The sequence below is a fragment of the Lutra lutra genome, chromosome 3 (assembly GCF_902655055.1).
Source record: "Lutra lutra chromosome 3, mLutLut1.2, whole genome shotgun sequence".
NCBI classification, from domain to species: Eukaryota; Metazoa; Chordata; class Mammalia; order Carnivora; family Mustelidae; genus Lutra; species Lutra lutra.
This window is the reverse complement of record NC_062280.1, coordinates 83,108,578-83,135,000: the sequence shown is the minus strand read 5'-3', so window position 1 is coordinate 83,135,000 and position 26,423 is coordinate 83,108,578. Positions and strand designations below refer to the sequence as shown.

Here is a 26,423-nt window from a genome sequence, read left to right as displayed (position 1 = left end):
GTTCACCAGATCATGATAACAAGTTATATGCAAGGGTAAGAGTGAGCACTTTGGCCAAGGCAGAGCAGACCCTTAGCTATACTTTTTGACATAGAATGGAAAAAAGTCTCAGATCATCCCCCGTTGCAGTGCCTGTGGCTGAAACACCAATAAGGTTAATTTGTGTTCTCGGAGGGAGATATTCTCTGGATGATGGAGGTTTAACCAGGTGCCACATCCTCATCCAAATCTGTCATTTCTCACTGTTTCTTGGGAGATTAGAGTCTCCCAAGACTGTCCAGAAGACACAAAATTTAGAGCTTTTTAGTTTTTCATTCCCTTAACCCCCCACTCACAAGCAAGGAAAATGGGCTCACCAGGAAATGGGAAGGTGCTCTGCAAGAGTCATGTTTCCAGAAGAAGGTTAGGTGTTTTATGTGGAGACTAGGACTCAGAACACATTAGAAGCGATCATGGTTTTATGTGTCAGCTTGGCTGGGCTGTAGTACTCAATTATTGAATAAAACATTAATCTAGGTGTTGCTACAAAGCTTTTTGTGGATGAGATTGACATTTACGTCAGTTGACTTTAGGAGAAGCACATTGCTCTCCACAACATGGGTGGACCTTACACAATCAGTTGAAGGCCTTAAGAGCAAAAGCTGAGGTTTCATAGAGAAGAAATTCTGCCTCAAAACTGCAGCATCAATCCCTGCCTGAGTTTCCAGTCCCCTAACCTGCCCTGTGACTTTTAGACTCTCAAGTCCCCATGATCGTGTGATAAATACATGTTGTAAGGTACAATGGAAGGAAAATGCTGAAAATAAGAGGTAGGAAGATACCAAGAAAAAACATCTTTCTGGCTCTCTCAGGGAGGCCAGAGTAATTAGAAGAAACTGCTATGATATGTAGCATGTATATGGGTTAGAACTATGCCTGGAAAGTACAAGTAGAGGCACTTATTGAGGAGTTGGGTGGGGGTGGGATTTATCATGCAGAGTGATGTGAACCGAATAGTCCTAGGATGGCTCCTCTTCCAACAAGGGCTTGATTCAAGTGCCAAATTACGAGAATGCCTGTAGTTGTCACCCATGGGGGCTTAATCTCAGTGGTTGAGATGGACGTGGTTGGCAGTCCTAGATGCCTGGATGTATGCTTCTGAACATGTAAACTACAAATTCAGGGACAGAGAGACCTAGAGGTGCTGGGCAGGAAATAGGATGCTCGAGGACCAAGGGGCAGGGTCTTCCTTCCACTCCTCAGTGAAATATGTCTAAGAGTCCTTTTCTGACTGTCTCCCTGTGGGGAATCTCTGTGGGAAATGTACTGTGGCCTGTGCTCTTTGCTATGCTTGGTCTGGGGTTAACATTATCTTTCTTTCTTTCATTTTTTTAAAGATTTTATTTATTTATTTGAAAGCGAGAGAGAGAGAGAGAGAGAGAGAGAGAGAATAGAAGGGGGGAGGGGCAGAGGAAAAGGGGGAAGCAGGTCCCCCCTCCCCCCTGCTGAGCAGGGAGGCTGATGTGGGGCTCATCCCAGGACCCTGAGATCATGCTGTGAGCTAAAGGCAGATGCTTAACCAACTGAGCCAGCCAGTCGCCCCAGTTAACATTCTTTTTCAAAGGTGGTTAACATTCATTAGCATTGAGGTCTTTTAAAAACTGGGTCCTGGTTCCCTTCCTGTGGGGAAAAGGAAGATGTTATATCTGGGGCAAGTCTGGATCATATATTATTTAAGCTGTGCTTGGCTCTCTGAAGCAAACAGAAACAAAGAAAAACTGCAAAACAGAAATCCTGATAACTGTACCTTGAAGATTTGGCTTATTAGTGCTGAGCAGGTCTTGCTGGTGGGTATATACCTGAGGTTAGTTAAGTTAAGGTCTTCCCCTAAGTAGCCTTGGTTAGGATTTTGCTATGGATATAACTGTGGAATGGGCATTTATTTCTATATACAGCTTGGGGACTCTGGCTGAAAAGCCTCAGGGTGTTTAAGAATGAAGACTCAAGACACTCCTCTGTTCCTTTGGGAGTGATCCGGTCACACTGAGATTAACACATGTTGTCACAGTGGGATAGTTGTATAAACACGATGAGTGAGCAGTAAATTTATGGCTAGAGTAAGGTTCCTGCAGATCACTGGTTTGTTTCCTATATCGGGGAGATAACATCCCAGGACTGTAGGGGCTGGGTGGTATTGCTTGTTGCTCTCTAGCTTCAGATAGACAAAATCAGAAAGCCTGCCTTAGGAGCATTTCTCCGTATTTGTGGTCCCGTTGATTTTGCTTCCTTGTAAGGTACTTGAAATTCTTTGGCAACCAGATTAAAGAGTAAATACACGTGTGTGTGCTCACACGTCCCTGAATTGTGTCTAGAACACATCTTTGAGTGCTCATGATCCATGTTGATTCACTGTATTTGAATGGAGTCCAGATGTAATGCTGTTTAGTGTGATTATAGCTAGCAAGTATATGGAAAACCAAAATAAAGGAGAAAGAATGTGAAAGTTAAAAGATACTTGGATGTGTTCTACAGTGGACAAGACAAAAAAGCCAGTGTAGACCACTACCCAACCCACCTGATGGCAGCAAACTGAATGTTTGCACAGGAGGAAAGGGAATTAGGTATGAGTGGCCAAATTAGACAGGACCTAATGATTAGGCTTCTCTATTCTGTAAATTTCCCTGAAGTTCAAGAAAAACAGCAAAAGAGATTGTAGATGTTCAACATCTTTTTGCTCTAAGTCTTTTACAGAAATGAGAGACTGAGATAAGCTTTATTCCACCTTGTAAGGTTGGTTTCAACATCCTAGATAGAATGTTTGTTCTATTTAGAAGAAATAACTCCAGGCACAGAGATTCAGGTATCTTTCTCAGTGACTCACTCTAGTTTATTCCATGATCTAGAAATTCTTGTATCTGACTCGATTTCTTTCTATATCACTTTATTTTTCTTAACCTTTTTTTTTTGTTGATTATAACATACATATAATAAAATCCATAAGCTCAAGTGTGCAACTCAATACATTTTTACATATGTAACATAGAACCGTCACCCAGCATCCTAGAAGCCTCCCTACTGCACCCTCCCCATCAATACCCAACTCTGAAGGGTAAGTGTCATCCTGACTTCCATCAACATAGATTACTAGTGCCTGTCTTTGAACTTTATATAAATAATAACATACACTACAGTTTTGTGCGTGGCTTCTTTTATGCAACATTGTATCCTTAAAATTGACTACATTGTGAAGTGTAGTAGTAGTTTCATTTTCATGGTTATATTTCTTTGTATGAATATAGCATATGTGGTATCTATTTTACTGTTGATGGATATTTAGATTGTTTTCATTTGGGGCTGTTACAAATGAAGTCACTATGACATTGGTTATCATGCTTTAGGTGAATATTGTCCACGTTTCTGTTGGTTACGTATCTGGGAGTGGAATTGCTCATAGATATGAGATATTCAGCTTCAGCAGATAGTACCAGAGTTTTCCCAAATGACTGGAAAAATTTATACTCCTGCTAGTAGCACTGAATGTTATAGTCTCTGCACATTCTCACCAACACTTGGTATTATCAGTTTAAAATTTCTAGCCATTCCATTGGGTGAAGGTATCCTTATTATTTTGTTTTACATTTCTTTGATGGCTGATGATGTTAGGTGACATTTTGGGGGTATTTATTGACACATCTTTTGTAGGTGCCTATTCAATCGTTGCCCAGTTTTTATATTAGTTGTCTGCTTTTTTCTTATTGATTTATAGGAGTTATTTTGGACAAGTCCTTTATCAGATACATGTATTACTTATATCATCTTCTTCTTTGTAGCTTATGTTTTAAGTTTTTGGTGGTGACTTTTAATGAATAATTTTTTTTTTCATTTTGATGGAGTCAAATTTATCTTTACTTTTATGTACTATTTAAGAAATCTTTATCTACCACAAAGTCTTAAAGATATTCTCCTGTTTTATTCTAGAGGCTTTATTGTTTTACCTTTCACATTTATGTGTACAATCCAGAATAGAATTTTTATGTGATATTGGGGGAGTGGATAAAGGTCACACATACCCTTCCCTCTTGCCACCCCACCCCAATCACCATATATTGAAAGAACCATTCTTTCCCACTGTGTTGTGTGGGCACCTTGTTTAAATCAGATGAAGTCGTAGTTTAGTGTCTGTTTCTGGATGATCCATTCTGTTATTATTCTTTTTTTTTTTAAAGATTTATTTATTTATTTATTTTAGAGAGATCATGCAAGTGAGAGCATGCTGTGGCAGGGGGAGGGGCAGAGGGAAAGGGAAAGAGAATCCAAGCAGACTGGGCACAGAGCTCGGGGCCGGATATGGGCTCTATTTCATAACCCTGAGATTGGGATCTGAGACAAAATCAGGAGATGGACACTTAACCAACTGCGCCACCCAGATGCCGCCATTCTGTTTCTATTCTAAAGTTTCTGGACTATTCAGTCACTTTTAATTACTGTGACCGTGTAATAAGTGTTGATATTCTGTCCTCTTTGTTTTTCAAAGTTGTCTTAGTTATTCTTGGCCTTTTTGCCTTTCTCTTACAAATTTTAGAATTAGGTTGTCATGGGGCGCCTGGGTGGCTCAGTGGGTTAAAGCCTCTGCCTTCAGCTCAGGTCATGATCCCAGGGTCCTGGGATCAAGCCCTGCATCAGACTCTCTGCTCAGCAGGGAGCCTGCTTCCTCCTCTCTCTCTCTGCCTGCCTCTCTGCCTACTTGTAATCTCTGTCAAATAAAATAAATAAAATCTTAAAAAAAAAAGTTGTCAATTTCTAAACACACATCCCAAGCTTCCTGCGATTTTATTTGAGATTATTTAAAATCTATAGAGCAATTCTAGGGAGGATTAGCATCTTTTCCAATCACTGTTGGCTGGTTTCTTTATATTCTACTTTCAGTGGATGGAAAGGTATGTTTTGTCCCATTTGGGACTAAAATGAAGTCTAGGGCAGTAGCATGAGGCAGGCTTTCCCACCATTGTTCTGAGTTCCAAATTAGAGTTGGGTTTTATATCTTCCAAATGCTTCTGTGGGTCATTTCTGTATCATTTTTTGCTCTGCTTTGGGCCCTGGGACAGTGACCTCTCTGGAAAAGTGCTCTCTTGTCTCCGGCTTCAAGTTAGGTTCTGCCAGTGGAAAGGAACATGGATCAGAGGAGGGGATCAGGAGAGAAGAAAGTGAGGTCAGGGTATAGTTTCTTGGCGCTTTCCTTGCAGGGTCACTTAGGGTTGGCTGTGTCCCCAGACTAAAGGCTGTTACAGATGTCACCGGGCAGCCACCTTCTCATAGGTCCCTGTCTCTGTGCACCCTTCAGCCTACACATGGTGATGGCCCCCAACACTGATCCCATATCTTTGGTAAACTCTTCCCAAATTATGCAGTTTGAATGGGCCATCTATTTTCTGCCAGGACCTTGATCACTATGAAAGTGGAAGAAAAACTTTCTGTGTTGGAAGTGGAAGAAAAATTTTCTGAACAGCTTAAAAGAACTTTGAGGGGCACCTGGGTGGCTCAGTGGGTTAAAGCCTCTGCCTCTCTGCTCACTTCATGATCTCAGGGTGCTGGGATCGAGCCCTGCATTGGGCTCTCTGCTCAGCAGGGAGCCTGCTTCCCTTCCTCTCTCTCTGCCTGCCTCTCTGCCTACTTGTGATCTCTGTCTGTAGACAAATAAATAAAATCTTAAAAAAAAAAAAAAAGAACTTTGAGAATGAGGATCCGTTATACCAGTGATAACCTTGCTGCGTCTTCTCCTAACACTCTACTTCTGGCTCACCCTGCCTGAATATAGCATGAGGGGTCTATCCTTCTCTTTGTGGTATTCTTGGAAGTCATTAAGAGACTCATTATGGTGTAAAAACTAAGACCAGTAGCCTCCCCATGGAGCCCTAAGTGCCCACAAGCATTTTAGCCATAGATGAGTCATCACTTCCTGACTCACTCAGGTGATGATGCAGGCTGAACTGTTTGTGCTTGTTCTGCGGAGCAGACACACCTCCGCCCATGGATGTTAGAAGACGAGGTGAGAATGGCAAGCTGGCATGGACTGCGAGTAGGAAGAAAATTGCTGCTGTTTGAAAAATTAGACTTGGAGCCCTTCTGGGGACAGAAGCCTCAAGCTACAGTGAATGATGGAGAATTTGACTAATTCTTAAGTGGAGTCTCACATTGACTTCATTTCACTCCTCTTTTGACAGTTGGGTTATTTAGTTGTCTGCTTTAGGAATTAATTTTTGGAATGACATCTGTAGCCCTGGTGGGGGCTGGTGAAATTTCTCTCCTGAAATAGAAATAATGTCCAAAATGTCGTTTCATGACAACAGTAATTAACCTGAATCACGTATCAGATAATGCTGGCAAATATGACAGTACAAGAACTTGTGGGAGTTTAAATTGGAAAAGGGAAGAGCAAATAAATCAGGATATCACATTTTTTAATGAAGTTTTCACCTTCTTAAGAAGTAAATAATAAGTGGAATTCTGTCGTGGTCAGTTTCCTTTGTAATCGGTAAGTCTGCTTGTGTGTTCATTTGTGTAGGTCAGCTAGAGCTGCCACCGCCTTCGCTCTCATCACTTGCTCCCTTGAGTAACTTGTGGATCCACACAGACATCCACTGTGGCTTCATCTCCCTCCCCCAGCCATATGCCCTAGAAAGTCGCTCCCATCTCTTATACTGGAAATGACAAAATGGTGGCCCTCAGACATGTTTGTTTGCCCGATACCTGTTATTTTGGGGACATTGTTTGAAACTGAGAGATACAAATAAAAATATTCAAGTGCTGACTTTCCTTGAAACATGGGATGAACTGAGAGTAGTGGGCCCTCTGTTCCTACATGGTGACAGCGGCCTGTGATGAGGGGGTCATGTGCTCAGAGGGGAGCCGTGGTTTCACCTGGCTGGGCCTGAAGCCATTAAGTGACCCACCTGTCCTGGAAAACATGTGTTGACATGGTTCAGTGCATTGGGGATGATTCTAGGTACCAAATGTGAGAACAGAAACAACTGATTGCATTACTTCAGCCTGTGGTTTATTGGTATGAAAACCTGTAATCTCTGCAAGGCCGTAGACTTCTGTCTCAATTGTCTTGGTATATCCCCAGTGTTTCATAAATGTTAAGATAGAAAGGAAACTTACTTAGGAAGACGAACCTGGCAGGGCTATGCAGGATGCTTCGAGGAGGATGCTGAATGCTTGAGAAAGACTGACTGTAAGTCAGGGCTGAGAACATAGACTAAGATGGTGGCAGCAGGAACCAAGAAAGAGGTGGCCCTGGGAGACAATTCGAGGGAAAAGCCTTGGGATTTAGGCTGGTAGGAGGGAAATGGGAAAAGGGGATGGTGAGCTTGGAGTCTTCATGGGCAGTGGTGCCAGTAACAGAGTGAGGTGGCGGTAGACCCCAGGGTCCCCTCTGCTCCCCCCAGTTCCAGTCTTTGGATGCAAAAGTATTTGAGTCTTAATTGTATTCATGATTTAGCTAATCTAATAGCTACTCTCAGAATCTTTCCCTCTGTCTTTGACCCCAGGGCTAAGACCATCAAGAATACAGTCTCTGTGAACCTGGAACTGACAGCAGAAGAGTGGAAGAAGAAATACGAAAAGGAGAAGGAGAAAAACAAGACTCTGAAGAATGTCATCCAGCATCTGGAGATGGAGCTAAACAGATGGAGAAACGGTAAGGAAGAATGGAGAGGAAGAACGAGGCATGAACGTGTGGTTTCCTTCTCCTGGGACAGCTGGTATCCTGGGACACTTTGGGAAGGACCGGATGATGGCGGAGCTTGGCCCTGCCTTGGAACAATCTGTGTGAATGAGTGATGTTTTCTCATTGCGTAGAGAAGCTGCCCACCCGACCCCGTCACTTGGCTGACAGGCGTGCTTAGTGTGGGCAAGTGCAATTTGCAAGGTTGCCTTAATCTATTTCCAGTGAGCCGCTCCTCTATGTTAGTGTAATCCTCTCTGGTAGCCATGTTTGAGGTTTCGAGTGCAGCGGCTGAGACTTTGAGACTCAGACTACTTTTGATTAAATGAAAAATGTCATTCACTCCTGTGCGAGTTTTATAATTGACTTGGGGTTAGAAGTCACCTCTGGCAAATATTTGCATTTTCAGGGGACCAGCTGATCTCTGTGCTCTGCTTCTTCAGAGCCAGAAATAGAAGGCTCCTAATGAAGTTCTGTGCTAAAATGGAGTCTTACAGGCTTATTTCGTGACTAGTTTTTTTCTTTTTTTCTCCCCAAAAAACATTCTCTTTGGTTTGTTCTACTCAAAGAAAATATCTCAGAGAGCTGACACACACTGGGTGGGTGGGTTGTGGGTGAGGCGTTGAAGAGGGGTTTCCAGATCCAAGTGCAGACAGATTATTTTGGGAATTTTAGCATTGTGATGGAATTAGAAGGTAGAAATCTCTCTGGTTTGTTGTTGTTGTTTTAACTGAAATAGGCAGGTTGGTGTGTGTGTAGGGGCAGAGTGGATAGCTGGAGATCCATATTCTTCACTGTGTCCACTGTCCACTACGAGTTCCAGGCATTGACGTACACCTCAGTCTCTTGGGTGAGTGTAGGAGCCTGGGGGCTGCTAGGCAGGATGGGGGTAGAACCCGCCTATGTGTAACCACAGAGTTAGCGGTGGATGGTCTTGTGATTCTGTGTTTGCCGCTGTTTTTTTGCTAGGAAAGGTGGGGTGCCAGTGACCTACTATTCAATGGAAAAACAATTGCGAAGCAAAGCAGGATTCAAGAGAGGCTCAAGAAATGACCTAGTAGCCTAAATAACACAATTCTTTTCTTTTTGGGAGATTTTCTAGCTGCACACATGTTTTGAAAGCTGCTAGAATAATTGAATAATTCAGCACCTGGGGCCGGTGGATGATTCCTTGCGATTTGGCAGGAGTTAGGAGAATGGGGAGGGATGGTTGGCAAGGCGGGGAGCGGCTGTATGAAATTTTGTTCTATTTCTGGGATCCTCTTGGGTCAGTTCTCTGCTGGGCAATTGGAACATTCAGTAAAGGCTTTTGGTACAGGGAGGGGGACTGGCCTTAGAACATTGCGCAGTGGGCAACCAGCCTTGTTGTTTTCTCTTCTGTCCTGTCCCTTGCCAAGCTTTCCCCCTGCGATCCTCCATGCGATTTCCCCCTGCAATCCTCCAACTTTGTCCTCTAGGGTCGGCCCACTGTCCTTTTTGCCTAATACCCTCCTGCCTGGCACTCTCCCCTTTTGGACTTTTAATTTGGTATCATTTTAATTGTTTGCCCCACTTTGTCCACTGTGCAGATCTACTTAGAAAAACACTGTTTTCCATGTCCCACAGTGTGAGATCCTTCATGAGCCCTTATGTACATAATTCGGGAAAACTCACATATGGTTTCTGGCACACGACAGACTTCCATAGATGTACTTTACATAAACACATGTTTAATCCTTTGCGGGAGTGGAAGGGGTGAGCAGTCGATCATGGTCTCTGCCCTTACAAAGCTTATAGTCCAATGAGGGAGACAGACTCCACAATCAATAAATGTGCCTGTGCTGCATACCAAAAAGGGAAAGTAGAAGGTACTGAAAGTTATTATAACTTTTAGTTATACTGAGAAGTCAGTGAAGGCTTCCCCTGATAAGTAACCTAGGGAATAAGATCTGAGAGAAAGAGAGCAGTTAGGAGCAGCAAGGAGAAGTGGGGGTGGGGTGGAGGGAGCCACATTTACAACAACCCGGAGGGGCAACCTTTGGTGGCGTGCAGCAGCAGGAAGGTCAGTGTAGTGAGCTGGAGAGGGGCAGTACAGGCCTGAGATGAGGGGAGGGGGTAGGCAGACCTGTCCTGTGCAGGGCTAAACAGTTTTTGTTCAGGATTTTGGTTTTTATCTAGCAATGAGAATCTAACAATGAGAAGCCCTTCAAGGATATTCAACTGAGATCATATGATAAGATTTGCATTTTTGAAGATCCATTGGTTGTGTTGGAGATGGACTGGAGAGGGTAGGAGGCGTGCCAGGAACAAGGATGGTCTTCCAGGGATGAGGTTACAGTAGTTGAATTGAGAGGGCAATGGAAAGGGAGAGACATGGATGGACCAGAGAGGTGTTGAGGAGATAAAACCAGCAGAGCTTGGTGAGGAGCTGGCTGCAGAGAGATAGAGTGCCAAGTTTTCCAGCCTGCTGTGTTGGATGGAGGGTAGAACAGGTTACTGAAAAAAGAAATACCAGAGAAGAACCAGACTGGAGACAGGGGAGATGAGGAGGGGAGTTCGAAGTGGAACATCCAGGAGACAATGTCAAATAAGCAGTTAGGTCCAAGGGTCTAGAGCTCAGAGGGCCCAGGTTGAGCTAGGGAAAGAAATGGTAGTAGAGCTTTATGAAGTACAGGATGAGGGTCTCTAGAGAGAGGGCAGGAAAGAGAAGAGGGAGAGAGTCTTGAGACCCACCTCTACCACTACTGTGTAATCACTGAATGACTGTAATAGAGAAGGGGATCTGCAGAGCTCTCCTGTCCTCCTAAGCTAACATTCATTCATTCATTCATGCATTTAATTTATTTATTTTGATTTGATTTGATTTGATTTGATAGGAAGACACAGCGAGAGAGAGAACACAAGCAGAGGGAGAGGAGAGGGAGAAGCAGGCTTTCCGCTCAGCAGGGAGCCCGATGCGGGGCTTGATCCCAGAACCTTGGGACCATGACCTGAGCTGAAGGCAGATGCCTAATGACTGAGCCACCCAGGCACCCCACATTTATGTTCCAAGGTAATTTTTTGGAGAACACCTGGATAACTCAGTCGGTTAAGTGTCTTGCCAGCAGTGGCTCGGTGACAGAGCAGGGATCTGAACGTAGGGCAACTGACTGTGAGATTCATTGTCTCTCCATTGTCTTGCAGTGTGCGCACAACCCAAGTGGTTTGTGTTTAGGCCAGTTAGAGGAGCGTGAAAAATGCCACACCAGGAAGGAAGGGACCAGAAGCTCCTCAATAGTGTCCCATGCACCAGGCCTAATTCCTCGTCATCATGAGAGCATGGGTGGTTTGTTTCCACTGGAGAGCTGGGACTTTGAGAGATAAAGTCAAGAAGAGGAGGTCCCCTCCAGTAAAACCCAAGTGGCAGGATATTTCCAGCTTTCTTTTGAAATTTGACACACACATTGGCTCTAAACCTGTAGGAGTCAGCCACTGAGTTCACCTCAGCGAATCCTGGGTATTGTTTGTTGCCATCCTGTGGGCTGAACCACTGAAGGCTGCACTGTCCACTGTCTGCATTCTCTGCTGGGGAAGAGGGGTCTGTCCTTGTATGGTGTGTTTATAATTTTAGAAGTTTGACTGCTCTTCTCCAGCCGTGGGAGAGCAAGAGAGAAGGAGCGGAGCTGAGAAAAAGTGTGCGTGTGTACATATGCTTGTGCTTTCCCATTTTTGCTGTTTTGTAGACTGAGGCAGGAAAGCCAGGGAGTCAGAAACGTAAAAGAACACAATGTTGCAGTGACGGATTGGGTCCAGGCAGGTCATGTAAAGTGAAGTTGATATAGTTGGTGGCAATGGGACTGTGGGGCAGGACAGGGCCTTCCCTGCCCAAAGTCATTCAGACGTTATGAAATACTACCCTATTCCATGCCTAGAGGCTGGTTTTCTCCCAGACCCCCACCCCTCCCCACTGCTACCAATTTTCAACTCCTTGTAGCTTCATGGGCTACTTCAAAATGCAAGCCCTGCAGTTTTCTCCTCTGGGCATAGTAGAACATTGATTCTCAGGATACGGCCAGTGACTAGTAATGTACATAATTACATCCAGCCGTAATTCATGTCTGCCGTTGGCATTAAGGCAAGGCTCAGGGCATATGTGTGCTGGCTTAAGGGGGCCTCATGCCTTGTTTTTATAAAGAAGGAATAAGGAGAGCCACTCCATTCCCCACAGGGCCAGGCTCCTTGGGTAGCACAGGACAGGAATTGACCCTGCTTAGCTTAAACAAAACAGCAAAGCATGAGAAGTCTGTGAATGACTCACAGAACCGAGGAACAGCCGAGCAGCCAGCCTCATCTGGCAAAGCTGGGGCTGCTCCAGAGACTGGGCTCCTGGAGGCTGCACCTGGTGTGAGTGCCCTCTTGAGTTTTCTCCCCCTTCCTCGAATTATCTGTTTGGGACGCAGAGGTTCCGGAGAGAGGGGAGAGACCGAGCGTGATGGTGTGCTCCGGCTGAGGAAGCCCAGGGCCCTCTGCTGTGTCCTCTGACCAAGCCTGTGTGCACCGGGAGAGATCATTCCTCACTAGGAAGTTGTGGTGCTGAAATGAGAATGGGTGTTGCGTGACTGGAAAACACCTGTCCAGTCCAATCTGCTAGTGACCTCTTGTGGGCTGAAATTGATTGACAGTTCCTGGAATCTGGAAGCTCTGTGGGCCACTGCAGCCTCAGGGATTTTACTCAGCCTGCTTGCTTAAGGACAGATAGAGGGAGTGGGCAGTTGTCGGAAGCAGGGTTGTTTTTTCTCTCTAGCTGTGTGCCTTGTTCGTCATGTTCGTGGAAAGGACTTGAACAGTCCTGTGAATGGGGATAGATTTAGGTGGTTGTACTCAGTGAATTACGGCTCCCAGTTCACCCTGCCCGGTTCCCCCGAGTCTGTCCAGAAGACCCTTGATGGGCAAGTTGGGGAGGGAGGGCTGAGGGCCCAGGCCTGTGACCCTCAGAAGGGGGATGGGCCCACCGTTTCCTATTGCTGCCAGATCAGTCTTGACACATGCCCTCTTCTCTGATACTTCTTTGAATTTTGTCCTTTAAAAAGCAAGATTGTTTTACAGGAGCTTAAGTCAGAAAAGGAGACCCTGAAAAATCCAGGTGTCCGAAGTGCAGAGAAATGACCCGAAAATAGGGCACATCTGCAGTGTCTCTCGAATAATTAAATATAATAGTAAATAACAGAATGGATGTAGATTTACCCCATCTGCTGAAGTCATGCAAAGAAATTATTTCATCACAGGCTGGGAAGGCGTGGAAAAATCGGCAATCTCTAGAACAGATTCGTTCCCCACAATTTAAAACCTGCCAGGCCGGCAGGCTTGGATTCCCCAGCTGGCTCAGTCTGCAAACTGGAGTCTGATTCCCGGCTTCGTGGGGCTGTGTGGCCTCTGTAGCTCCCGCACAATCTGCCCTTTTAGCATTAAAGATACCCAAGATGCTGGTCCTCGCGCTGCCTCCCCCCCCCCCTCCCGATTCATGACTCCAGTAGAAGCTCTGAAGTTAGCGATCCATTTGAGACATCTCATCTCTTAGGCTCTCTTCTTTTGAGAGCACAGCCAAACACTAATAAAAGTACTGACCGCTAGGAGAACGGTGGGGCCATTCAAGAGGTCAGGACTGTAAAGAGATTTTAGAGTCCTGGGTGACCAGTTTATTAGAAAATTACTCCAGAAAGGATTAGAAAATGTCTTAAGCTGCTTACAATATTTTTAGGAACTAGGGTGAGAAGATGCTATTTGTGTGCAAAATAATCCCATAAAGGAATTACCTTTTTTTTTTTCTTTAAAACCTCCCATTTATATAATGACATCTTGTAGCCAGCTGCCTTTACCCATCTGGCAACTTAAAGATTTCCTTTTAGTTTCTTTGATATAGAAATTACTTACCATTAGGTCCGCCACTGGGCCTGTTTAATTGGTATTAAAAGAAAGCACCTCCATTGCCAGATCTGTGGTTTGTCACGGAGGCTGTGAGTGACCAGCAAACCTCGGCCCCTGGAGTAGCAGAGAGGATGCAATTACCTTTCTGTGTTCTCCAGAGGCTTTAGGGGCTCAATTTATGAAAAGGATAACTAGCTCGTTGCTATTTCATGTGTGAAATTTTAATGAATTACTGGCAGTCTTATGGTTTTCTTTCTTTCTTATTTTTTTGAAAAAACAAAAAAACCAAAAAGTCTGTTTTAGAATTTTTAACTAATAACCCTAACGAGTATTTTTGATTAGTCTGTCATTCTTGTTTATTGCAATTGATGGATTTTTACTTTTTGTAGAAACACTATTTATGCCCTCAGGAGGTTTTCATTTTATAATTAAAATGCTCTGCAAAGCTTGTAGGTGTGCTCCAAGTGAATGCTCCTGTGTACACACAAATCTTTTTAGTCCTTAAAGGTAATTACATCTGACAATAGGAAATGCCAGAATGCTTATTTAAAGAAGGGAAAGGTTTCCAGTGGGAGTGGGGGGAGCTTTCATTGTAGAAAATCAGATGCTTTACAGTATTATAAGCTCTTTCCCTATAGACAGCAGGTATAAAACCTCAGGGCATGAACCAAGAAAAATTTGCTTTTAATGCAAAAAGGGGAATAAAAATGAAAATAGATGCACCTTTTCATTTGGTGGTGGTCCTTTTCCGGTCTTCCCCTCCCCCCTTTCCCCACCCACACCAGATTTTACAACATTTTTTTCCCTCCAGTGTTTGTTTGCAGCTGTCTGCCTTGTTACAATCAGTTGTTCCGTAATCACCTCATGGGGGCTTCTCTGGAGACTCAGTCCGCTGCAGTGCAGGGAATAGTCTCGATTAACGTGGTGAGATTGCCATGGAGACAGATTGCCTAGTGTCAGGTCTCGCATAGTGTTGGGAATTTACAATCCCCAGACGTGTTTATGAGCTGGACAGTGTAGTTAGCAGGGGCGCTTCTGGAAGTCATTTCCTCGGTCCTTTGAAGGGTAGCAGTGTTTGGGAAAACCAGCTCTTGGTTCCTCTCTGGGCAGGAGCTGTGCTCTCCCACAGATGCCCGCTGCTTTTGTTCCAGCTTGTTGCTGCTTTGTTCTCGGGCTGAATGGCTGTTGTAAAAAATAATCCTGACTGCCCGACCTTTGGAATATAAACTGGGAAGAGCTCCTTGTTTGGATGTCGCTTTGTAGGTGACATGTTGATGCTTTGATTCGTAGAATTGCTTAAGAGAAACCAGAAAGTCTGCTATAGGTTTCAAATATTGTTTTAGTAATAATATAAATAAACCTGAAGGGGACTTGTGTGGCTACATTGTGTTTTATTTTGGAACTAAGTACAACCACAAAGGTATTATGAAGACCTCAGGAACAATAATCTCAGAATAAATAAAAATATCTGCACAGCCTGAAGAGTTGACAGTTTGTTAGGGAGAGGGCAGGGTAAGAGATGGACCTTAAAAGATAATACCTTTGTGTTTTTTTACATATACTACGGTAATTAAATCTCTAAAACAATGCTGTGTTAAAGGCATTATTATTATTGTTTTTTCCTTTACAAAAAAGCAAACCAAGAGGTGAAACAGGAGATGGGCTTGTGATTAATTAGATCCGCTAAAATGTGTGGTGTGGCTCGGCGTCCTGCCATAGCGCTGGGGATGTTAATGTGGTCTGCTGATCACTTTCAGGGTGCCTTGTAGCAGTGTTGGCTGGCTTGATGAACCGCGCTATCCTTGGGCAACTGTGGTATTCAGTGAGGCTGTGATTCCTCAGCGGGACAAGAGGGCAGATTTAGGATCACTTGCTGCTGGTTATAGGGTTCATCCCTGGGTTCCTTAGCTCCCTCAGCCTCGTGGTGGCCCTGGCTCTCAGCCATGTGGAACCAAGGAACACGGGGACTAGGTCTCTTCCAGCTGTGTTTGTATCTCACCTCTGTACTTGGGGCAAGTTGGTGTAGGATAATAGAACCGTGTTCTGCCTGGTTTCTGGTCTACTACCTTTAAGAATTTCACCTTCATCATGCTTAAGCTGCAAGATTAAGTTCATGCCGCACTGCATTGCCCTGTTCACAAAGTTCAGAAGGTAGCGCTGAAAAATTAGAGATATGCTCATAACCCAAATAGGGGAAAGATCCATGAAAATGTTCGTGGAGGATTTCTCTAGAGAAGGAACAGAACTGAGGGGTAGAGGTTCAGGGCCTTTCAGTTTTTGTGTATGTAATCTGTGGTTAGAACAAGATAGCTATATATATTTAAGCAAAAAAAAAAATCCTTGGGAACTAGAATATGGTACTGCTTTTATAGCCTGTGGATTTAGCAGGCCGTAGAGAATATAGATCCTTTAATTGGAAGAAATCCAGTCTGCACACTAAGGTCGCTGACAGATGTTTTAAACCAGGAATTGGAACTGAATGAAATATTGATTTGGTTCAGGTTCAGTTCAAAGGCTACTCTGATATTCTGGTTTTGTTTCAGGTCAATAATTTTAGAAAAAGCGTAGGTACAGTACAGTCTAGTTGAGCTTCAGAAGAAAAAAGGGTTGGCTCAGCCTTCTATTCAGCAAAGGAATACTTTATTCCAGGTTTTGGTTCAAATGGAACTGTGATGCAAAAACGAAATCACTGGATGTTAATATTATTTGACAGGGAAGCCTTCCTGCCATTTTGTAATTATCAGGTGAGATCATGAAATCTGGAGCAGCAAAGCTAACCCGTCACAAAGTGTTTTGTTTATATTGAGATAAATGTGTACAGTTTCAGGTGGCTTCCTTGAAGCATGATACATACTGTTAATGAAGCCACAGACGAGGGGATCCGGTTTTTGTTTGTTTGTTTCAGAAATTCCCTTTGTCTTAGAGCAGTTTTCCTGGGGACTTTCCACAAAACGCGTTTTATGGGCTGAGAACTGGGTGAGTCTTGGGACGTCTCAGACGTTCACTGAGGGCAGCAAACGGAGTACGAAGTTGATGGTAAACATTGTGATGGAAAAAGCGTATTTGGTTTTGGTTTGCTTTCCAAAATGATGTTTGAGAGACTCAGTTGGGCCACATGGTTTTCACAGACTCCTTTTAAAGCAGTCTGTCTTCACAAGGTGATTTTCTTGCTGGGGCTAGGCTACCGACCAGCCTGAGACCTTCGCTTTTGCCCCTCAGTTTGAACAGTCAAGTTTGGTAATGCTGCCTTCCAAGGCCTTGACAAGCACCGCTCCGCAGACCGAGAACTGGTATGTGCTGGTCTGCAAACTGAGAGGTGGTATGCAGGGTCTCTGCACGGCATTCTGGGTTGGCTGCTTTTTCTTTCCTGGGTCTACTTGACATCATAAGAAATTATTCTATTTGAACTCTCCAGTTGAGCCAATTAATTCTGCCCTCCTAGGGGAGAGGATGGTAGTAGAACGTGTTTTTGTGCTATGTCCGTCGGAGCTCCTGGGTCCAGGGCTATCCTGGTTTTCTCCTTGAGATTTGGAGACCCTCAGATTCAGAGGATTAGGGCCCTGCAGTGTTCTTTTTGGTAGTGGTGAATTTCCTTGATTTGGCTGTTTCTCCTAATGAAACAGTAACCTAATTAATTGGTAATTAGGATGCCTCAGAAGTCTGTTTCCCTGGGAGTCAACCGCTAGATAGAATATGATTATAGTAAAACCCCAGAATATTCCCCAACACAAGGAAAATGTACACAAAAATTCTGGATGTCACTGCAAGCTGTATTAGTTAAGAGGGGTTGATGGAGGGGCTCCTGGGTGGCTCAGTTGTTAATCATCTGCCTTCAGCTCAGGTCATGATCACAGGGTCCTGGGATCGAGCCTCGCATTGGGCTCCCAGGGAGTCTGCTTCTCCCTCTCCTCTGTATCCATGTTCTCTCTCCCTATCTCTCTCTCTCTCTGGGGGTGGGGGTTGGGGAGGGAAGAGTGGTTGGTGGAAGCCGTGTACTTAAGTGATGCATCATGAGAGAGGGAGTATTACATAGCCCTCTTCTTCCTTAGACTAGTTTTGGTCAGTTAACTACAACCTTTCTTGTCAAATAGAGAGAACACAAGCCCTAACTCTCTACAACAGCTCTGATTGTGTCCTCTGTGTCTTTGCATGGGAGTGGCTATTTTTGGAACTCTTCCTGTAGAGTTACTTGCTGAATTTCTTCAATCTCCAAATCCTCTTGTGCTTTGCAGGAGAAGCTGTGCCCGAGGATGAACAGATCAGTGCTAAGGACCAGAAGACCCTGGAGCCCTGTGACAACACCCCCATCATAGACAATATTGCTCCTGTTGTCGCTGGCATCTCTGCAGAGGAGAAGGAGAAGTACGATGAGGAGATCTCCAGTCTCTACAGACAGCTGGATGATAAGGTCTGTTGCCCGAGATTATAGTCCTCACTCTGGCTCTGAGACTAAAGGTGGCAGGTCCTAGACCTATTGGCCAGAAGCAGCTTCAAGCCCCACGGGGCTGATGTAGGGGGGTGCAGACTGATGTTATGTCTGTCTTCCTAATATCTACCCTAACTCTTGATTGGGCAGACTCGGGGAACTTGATTCTTCCGGAATGGAAGCTTTCATGGAAATTTGATTGGAAGACTGAAGAGTTGGTCTAGATAGAGAGATAGTCTTCACTTCTAGATGTGGGACTGGGGCTCATCACTGAGTGTGAGTGGGGGTGGTGAGAGTGTGTCTGATCTTTGTTTAATTGTCTCTTCTATTTTTCTCTGGGCCTGTTCCTCACCTCTTGAAAACTTCAAGAGTAGTGCCGGCTGTAGTGACAGTGTGGTGGCTCCTAATGTTAAATGTGTTCTGTAATCATGTAGCTCTCAGGCCCTGGGATGAGGAATCATGGTAGTGGCGTGGGGTTGGACAGCTTGTCCAGTATTGGTAAATCTGTTTTCAGAGGAATACTCTTGAATGAAATAGTTTGAACATGCTGTTAGGGTTGTCTAATTTTATGGCAGACTTTTGGGGCTCAAATAGTCATGTAAATGCCCAAGTTGGACCAAAGGAAAAGAGACCTTGGAGAACACTGTTCATCTCCAGTTAAGGTCGGGCTAGGAATCCTGGAGGCATAGGAAATTAAATTGATGTCTCATGTGACCTTGGCATATTGCCCTTGGAATATTCTAAATCCTTTCAGTTCATTTCATCAAGGTTGCTGATATTTTTAGTCTGATTTAATCTTTTTTGCTGTGGTTTGGCTCAGAGTGCTTGGGGACACTTCTGGTTTAGCTGAAACCGCTTTGTTATGTGCCCATTGCCATTAATCTTACAGGCCTGTATATTCTGAGTAAAGCTCGGTCTGCATCACCTTTACAAGCAAAATGTGAAGCAAGTTCTGTTTATCTAGGACTCTGGGAATTTGCGTTGTAACCGCAGCGTTAAACTGGGGACACTCCTACCCTTTTGGTAGCCTCTTTAATGAGATATTCACACCTTTGAGAGCTGGGTTAATTGCCCTTAGGCATTTGACATACTGTTATCCTTCCATTTCTAACCAGATATGATTATGCAAAACCTCAAAGTAAGAGAAAAAGGAGATCAATAGTAAGTTAACAGTGTATGCAATTTCTTGATTTCTCCAAAGAAATGCTATTGTTTAAACATATTGCAGTTTTCCTTTTCACTTTAGAAATGATGAGTTCACGTTAGTAATCCTCAAAGATTTTTGCATGAGGGATGATAACCTGATTCTACACTTTGTTTTCTATGAATAGACTCCTGCCATGGTTGGAATTGGGATCATTTCCTTTGGTAGCATAAGGAGATTTCATTGACCCAAGAGAGACTGTAGAGTCTTCAGTGTCGCTTCTGAAATGTAGTGAGGAAGACTGAGTGATGAGTGAGGAGAATGCCAGGCCTTGGGGATATTCAGGTGGTAGCTGGCAGAGCTGACCCTAGCGTCTCTGCCTCCTGATGATAAGCGTCGGACACTTCCTGTTATGTCATTTTCCTATAGCATGTACTTTGAAGATCCTCTAAAGCACACATTTCGAGGTTAGCATCTGTGGTCTCTCACAGGGGTTGCTGGGATCTGAGAGAGTTCTTAGCCCACACGCCTCAGCCAGGGAGGGCCCCAAAGCTGGTGGTCTGACTCTAGTGACTCTACCCATGGACTGCCTGATTATGTCTCATCAGCTGTCATTCTTATTTGTCTTCCGCTTAAAGGTTCTAGAAGGTACTTCATGCTTCTGACGAGATGGGTAGTTTGGTACCTTTGAGAACACATGAGTTGAGACAGAGCAGCTTCGTAGATTACTGAGTGGTGAAGCTGAAAGTATCCGTTCTGGTGAGAAGCTAGCCCGGGGAGTACGTGACTTGCCCAGTTTATGTCACGTGTAGGTGGCAGAGGTGGAACAAGGCTGTGTATCTTCTGGTTCCCAGGGCTGTGGTCATCCTGTTTTGGTCTTAGTAATTTAGATGAGGAACTTGTCAACCCTAATGAATCTAATTAGAATGTTGTGGGAGAAAGACTGCACAGTCTCCCCCCAGCTGCCCCCTCTGCCCCTCTGTGCTGTCCCTCCAGGGGTCTCAGGATAGTTACCATCAAAGGCAATACTGTGCGATGGAAAAACATACACTTTAGAGTCAGACCTGTGTCTTAATGATGCTGGGGCTTGGACTGATGAATGGCCTCCCCTGCTGAAGATGTTTTTCTCATTTGCAGCTTGGGGCTCCTATCTGCGTCCTCAAAAAGTTGCAGTGGGGATTAAAAGGTTCTAGTGTGTAGCAATTGCTCAATAAGTAGTGGTTTCTTTCTCTTCTGGGTTCTGTTTACTTAAGGGAGAACACCATCCTATGTGGCATGGGGGGGTGGTGCAGAGGTGGGTTGCAAGCAGAGTTACAAGAAGAGCAAGTTGGTGTTGGCCCTGTTTCTTTCACTTCTCATTTCCTCTAATACTAGAGGAAATATGGAGAGGAATTAAGTGCAAGTAGAAATATGTTGAACCTTATTCCACTAATTACCATTGCAACGAGGACATTTTTTATAATTAAAGGTGGCACGTGACCAAGTGACGGCTCACCATTTCACATGCAAGCAAATTTAAGAACAAGAATATTTTCTGACAAGTGCTTTGAAATCTGTTGTCTGTGGATTAAGAGTCAGCATCAGGGGCACCTGGGTGGCTCAGTGGGTTAAGCTGCTGCCTTCGGCTCAGGTCATGATCCCAGGTCCTGGGTTCAAGCCCCACATTGGGCTTTCTGCTCAGCAGGGAGCCTGCTTCCTCCTCTCTCTCTGCCTGCCTCTCTGCCTACTTGTGATTTCTCTCTGTCAAATAAATAAATAAAATCTTAAAAAAAAAAAAAGAGTCAGCATCAGAGGGAGCATGTTCTAAGGAATGCACTCGAATGTATAGATATAGACTGCACAGCACATTTTTTTATGAAGTTTTGAAAACATTTTAAGATTATGGTAGACTATGCTAATTCCTTGGAGAAGTTACCTTAACAAAGGGTAAGTGTAGTCTTGGAGGTATCTCGTATAAGTCATTCATGTCCTTACAATGTAATCCTTGTTCCTCATATCTTTCCCAGATGGGCTGGTGGCCCTTGGTTTCTTACTGTACCTCAAAAATCACTGCACCTGGCTTTTCACCTGTCAGGGAGGGAGCTGTACCTTCAGGCTTTGAAGCGAACACAGTGTAAGAACAAAGGGCTGGCTTCACCCTTCTGCCTCTCTCCTGATTTGTATCACTTGGAGTTCTTGCTTATGTATCCCAGGGGAAGGGATGGCAGCTCCCTGATGTTAAACTCCTTGAGTCTTTTATGTTAAGATGTTTAATATTTATGTGCCAAGGAACATAAACAAAAATTGTTCCTGGTAACTGACATTCTAAGTTTATAAAGTAAAAGAGGAAATATGCCCTACAGAATAGTCTCCTCGTTGTGCAAGTACCATTTTTTGGCAGTTTCACTCAGTGTAATTTCCCTAATTCTCCTGCCAGAAATCGGATTTGGGGAGGAAAGTCATGAGCATTTTGTCAAACCATTAAAGAAACATGGGTGTAAAAAGTTCAGTAGAAACGGGGTTCCCTGAACAGAGAAGAAATAAGGCCAAAAGATGTTCTACACAAAGGAAAATGAGGTAGAGATCCCGTAATCCTGATTTTAGGACTTTCTTGCTCCATGGATCAGTCAGTCCGATTTAAATGTATGCATACACAGGACCAAATAGGCTAGAGAATAGCCCACGGGGTTCTGCAACCCAGACCCTTGAGTTCACCCCTGTAACCTCACCTCTGGAAAAGCCAGAAGGTGGGGTGCAGGATTTTTCTGGGCTGCTGGGAGAACATCTGGGCAGCACCAGGCATGCAGGAGGACCTAAAATACTGAATCTGACTCTGCATGGGGTTTGGAGGCTAGAAGTGTTACCAAATAGGATTTTTCTCCTGTTTTTAAGGGCGGGGTACGGTGAAGCAAAGTTGTTTTTCTCAAGCGGAGGCTTCACATTTGCATTTGAATTAATGAAAATCTTTATGGTGAAGGCTGAGTCCCCCTGGTGAAATGCTGTCCTGCCTGCTGCTTTGCCCAAGCTGGGTGGGCAGAGTCCGGGGAGAGGCAGACGCGTTTGGACCAGGCAGGGTGAGGCCGACGGCTCTGGCTTTTGTGGCAGTGACACCTAGTGGCAGGAAATGAGAGTGACGGAAGCAAATGGCCTCTGGGGAGATCATTTCCCACTTTAATGATAGGCCAGAAAGTAAGCATTATCGTTTCTACACCCCCACTTCCTTGAGTTTTTTTTCGTTTTTTAGACTGGCAAGAAAATTAACTTCTAATCAAGTGGGAGACCTGCTCATGCCGAAGATTAATTCTCTAGTGAATGTTCTCCAGTCTCTCTAAGAGATTTGAAGTGGAAATACTGGTCGCTCCTTCTGATCACATGGCAGCATTCCTGGTCATTGATGTGTTTGACGAGATTTGGAACATGAATATATTACAGTGCAGATGGTTCGAAATTCACTGCCTTATTTTTTGTTAGCATCTTTGAATTGGGAGTGCTAGCTTCAAAGTCCTTTCCGATTCCCAAACCCTAGATCTTTGATTTCTGGATGAGCAGGAATTTAGTTCAATATGTAGGATATTTTATATCCCAGAATACCCAGTTGTTTCACCTGCTGAGAAAGGTGCAGAGGAACTTTAACCAAATCAAGATCCCAGAGCCAGTCTCTCACCTATGAGGAAGCACCACACCATTCCCTTCATCTTATCAGTAAAGCTTACAGCTGGCACTCTGGTATCCGACTGTTGTCGGGAAACCAGGATATCAAAAATGACATAAGTAACCCAAAAACATTAAACATGATGTTTCGTTTCAGGATGATGAAATTAACCAGCAGAGCCAGCTGGCTGAAAAGCTAAAGCAACAGATGCTGGATCAGGACGAGGTAAAGAATGCAATAATTTTTTTTATGAAGTTCTCTTATTACTCTTTGTTGTTGATGTTTGTTCCAGAGATTTAATTTGTAAAGAATTTTTTCAAAAATCATTGAATCATGTGGACATTTCCTGGCAGATTTCCTTTCAGGGCCTGTTTAAAGCTGATTTTTGAAAATAAATACCTGACTTGGTAGAGCTCTGAGGTTTTTGAGAGTGAGTAGCTGGTTGCTACGCGTAGTCTTTGAAGAGCAGAGATAAAGGAGTTTGGTGGTTGGGCAAAGGTGATTCTAATTCCTCATACCCAGTGCCCAGCACTCCTGTTGCTTGCTGGTTTAGTTTTTTCCCAGCTTTGAAAACCAGCTGGTTCGGGTCTTTGATATACACTATGTTCTCATACTATCTTGTAGGAATTAAATAACAACAACAACAAAAAAGTAGAGATGGAGGGGAGGGGAGGGGAAGACAAAGAGGAAGGGGGTCCAAGTGCTCACATAGTATGTGTTTGGTACAGTAAAAAGGAGCCAAATTGTTTTCAGTCTTTCCCTGGATGGCATTAATATCTCTAGTGAGTGTCTTTATTGTGTTGTGTTTTGCCAAGTATTTTACAAATAGGAACCTAAGCAAAGGGTAGATAGCCAATCTGTCAAACATAGATGATTAGCGGTTCTCTTGCTGAGCACCATCGAAGTATTTTTTCTCTTTTGTGCTTTAGAGTACTTTCTGCTTTGTTGCTAAACTGCTATGGACTGGATCATATCATATAATTCTAGGTGGCTTGGGTTCATGTCCCCAGTCCCAGCCTTCCCACAGAGCAAATTCTCTCTACAGCCATACATTTTTTCCTCTTTGTTTTCCTTTGTTGCTCCAGGGCAATGATTGTGGCCCTTGTCCAAATACTTCCCTTGGCAGGGAGATCATCTATGCTTTTTCAATCAGATCATTTTACTTTCTAATTTTTATTTTTTTCTAAAAGACTTTATTTAGGGGGCATCTGGGTGGCTCAGATGGTTGGGCATCTGCCTTCAGCTCAGGTCATGATCTCCAGGTGCTGGTATCGAGCCCCATATCGGGCTCCCTGCTCAGCGGGGAGTCTGCTTCTCTCTCTCCCTCTGCCTCTCCCCTCCGCTTGTGCTCTCTCTCTCTCTCAAATAAATAAATAAAATCTTAAAAAAAAATAAAAAATAAAAAACTTTATTTGACACAGAGAGAAAGAGATCACAAGTAGGCAAAGCAGCAGGCAGAGAGGGAAGCAGAATCCCTGCTGAGCAAGAAGCCCGATGTGGGACTAAATCCCAGGACCCCGAAATCATGACCTGAGCCGAAAGCAGAGGCTTAACCCACTGAACCACCTGGGCGCCCCAGAGCAGTCATTTTAAACTGATTTTTCTCTTAGCTTTGGTTGGGTCTTCCATCTGCTTCATGTTTCCTGCCTTCTTCCTCTCATTCTATGCCTTTGCATCTCTAACTTGGTACAACTGCCTATGATAAACTTACTTTATGTAACAGTTAAAACTCAATATTTTTTTTCTATATTGCCAATTTTACATAGGAAAGTCAGAAAATACAATAGGCAGGAAGATCATGAAAACGTCCACAAGCCTAGTCATTCACTTTTAACTAATGTTAATGTTTGGGATATATCCTTCCATACATTCAAGATGAATATAAAGAGAAGTTGACAGTTGTCCTTGTATGCTGTTTTGGTTGACTCTGTGGAGTAATGATAATGTTAACAGCCATGCAAGTATTACCGTTGTCCTCTGGGATGACTCCGCTCATTCTTTGTTCAGCATTTGGAAGAGCCAGCAGCAGCAGAGTGTAGAAATTTTTTTTAAAAAGATTTATTTATTTATTTATTTGACAGACAGAGATCACAAGTAGGCAGAGAGGCAGGCAGAGAGAAAGAGAGGGGAAGCAGGCTCCCCGCTGAGGGGCTCAATCCCAGGACCCTGGGATCATGACCTGAGCCGAAGGCAGAGGCTTTTAACCCACTGAGCCACCCAGGCGCCCCAGAAATTTTTGATTTGTAATCAATTCTTTGAGTTCAGCCTATGCAGCTTTAAACTTAAATAAATAAATAATTAAACAAATAAAAATTAAAGAAAAAGAAAGATTTTTGAAACCTCATGCTATTTTTTAAAAATATTATTATCTAGATAAACAGTAGGATTTCTAGTCATGCTGAGCATGCTGTATCTGCTTTTTTGGAGAGTGCGTGAGCGGCAGGGAGAGGGGGGAGGGCAAAGGGAGAAAGAGAATCTTAAGTAGGCTCCGCCCTCAGTGTGGAGCCCAACACAGGGCTCAGTATTATGACCTGAGCCAGACTGAGTCTTGAGGCTTCACCAACGGAGCCACCCAGGAGCCCTTCCCCACACCACCTACCCCCACCCGTATCTGTTTTTAAAATCACTTTATTTGGGATAGAACACAGCACAGAAATGCTTGAACATTACGTTCATCAGTTCCATGTCATCTCATTTCCCCAGCTTTTGGCTTCCACAAGAAGAGACTACGAGAAGATCCAGGAAGAGCTGACACGTCTCCAGATTGAGAATGAGGCAGCCAAAGATGAAGTGAAGGAAGTTCTCCAGGCCCTGGAAGAGCTGGCTGTCAATTACGACCAGAAGTCACAGGAAGTAGAGGACAAGACCAGGGCCAATGAGCAGCTGACAGATGAGCTGGCCCAGAAAACGGTTGGAGCATCTGCCTCTGGGGGCGGGACTCTGGGCCGCTGCTCCTGTACTCGATGTTGACGTCTGTTGACAGACACTGTATAGGAAGGCAGCTGGCAGGGTGGTTATTCAGTGTCAGAGGCATTCTCTGAAATCTTCCAATAACTGAAATACCTCACGTAGGTGACTTTTGTCACTCGTTCTGGAACTGGGGATTGTTTTCTTTCCAGGAGTTTTATAACCTTAGTAGGGATGCTTTGTGAATAGTCAAGAGAATGCAGAACTTAGGAGCCACAAAAATCCTAGCTAACATTGTGACTTTACAACTATGAGGCCTTAATTGAGACGTTTAAACTTTGTGAGTATTCATTCCCTTATCTGTAAAAAATGGGATTAATAACAGGCCCCTTTCAATATGTGAGAATTAGAGAACGTTGATATAAAGCACTCAGTGAAGGCCTGTGCCTATGCTACAATACCAATAAATTCATCACAGGTATTATAGTAACAAATATAGTAATAATTTAGTAATAATATAGTAACAAATGTGCGTGGGTGACCGATGGAAGGTCTGGATTGCACTTCTTGTTTACAACCTCCTGAATAAACCCATTCCTTCCCCATGACTTCCGGCCACAGCCAGGAACTGATGGTCCTGGTTGGGAGCTGGTGCTCCCAGGCAAAGACACTGCCCGCTGTGTGCAGTGAGCTAGCAGCCCCCCAGGGCCAGTGCACATTTGGTGAG

The 26,423-nt window shown here is 44.1% G+C and overlaps 1 protein-coding gene across 1 annotated transcript in view; it reads left to right on the top strand.

Annotated features, from left to right (window-relative positions):
- The window catches only part of KIF5C (kinesin family member 5C), a 158,299-nt gene that overhangs the window by 86,189 nt on the left and 45,687 nt on the right, over positions 1-26,423 (top strand). Inside the window, exons 11-14 of the mRNA XM_047722402.1 lie at positions 7,530-7,678; positions 17,821-17,996; positions 22,946-23,014; positions 25,493-25,699. Of these exons, the coding sequence (XP_047578358.1) occupies positions 7,530-7,678; positions 17,821-17,996; positions 22,946-23,014; positions 25,493-25,699 (601 nt within the window). The remainder of the gene's footprint in view (positions 1-7,529; positions 7,679-17,820; positions 17,997-22,945; positions 23,015-25,492; positions 25,700-26,423) is intronic.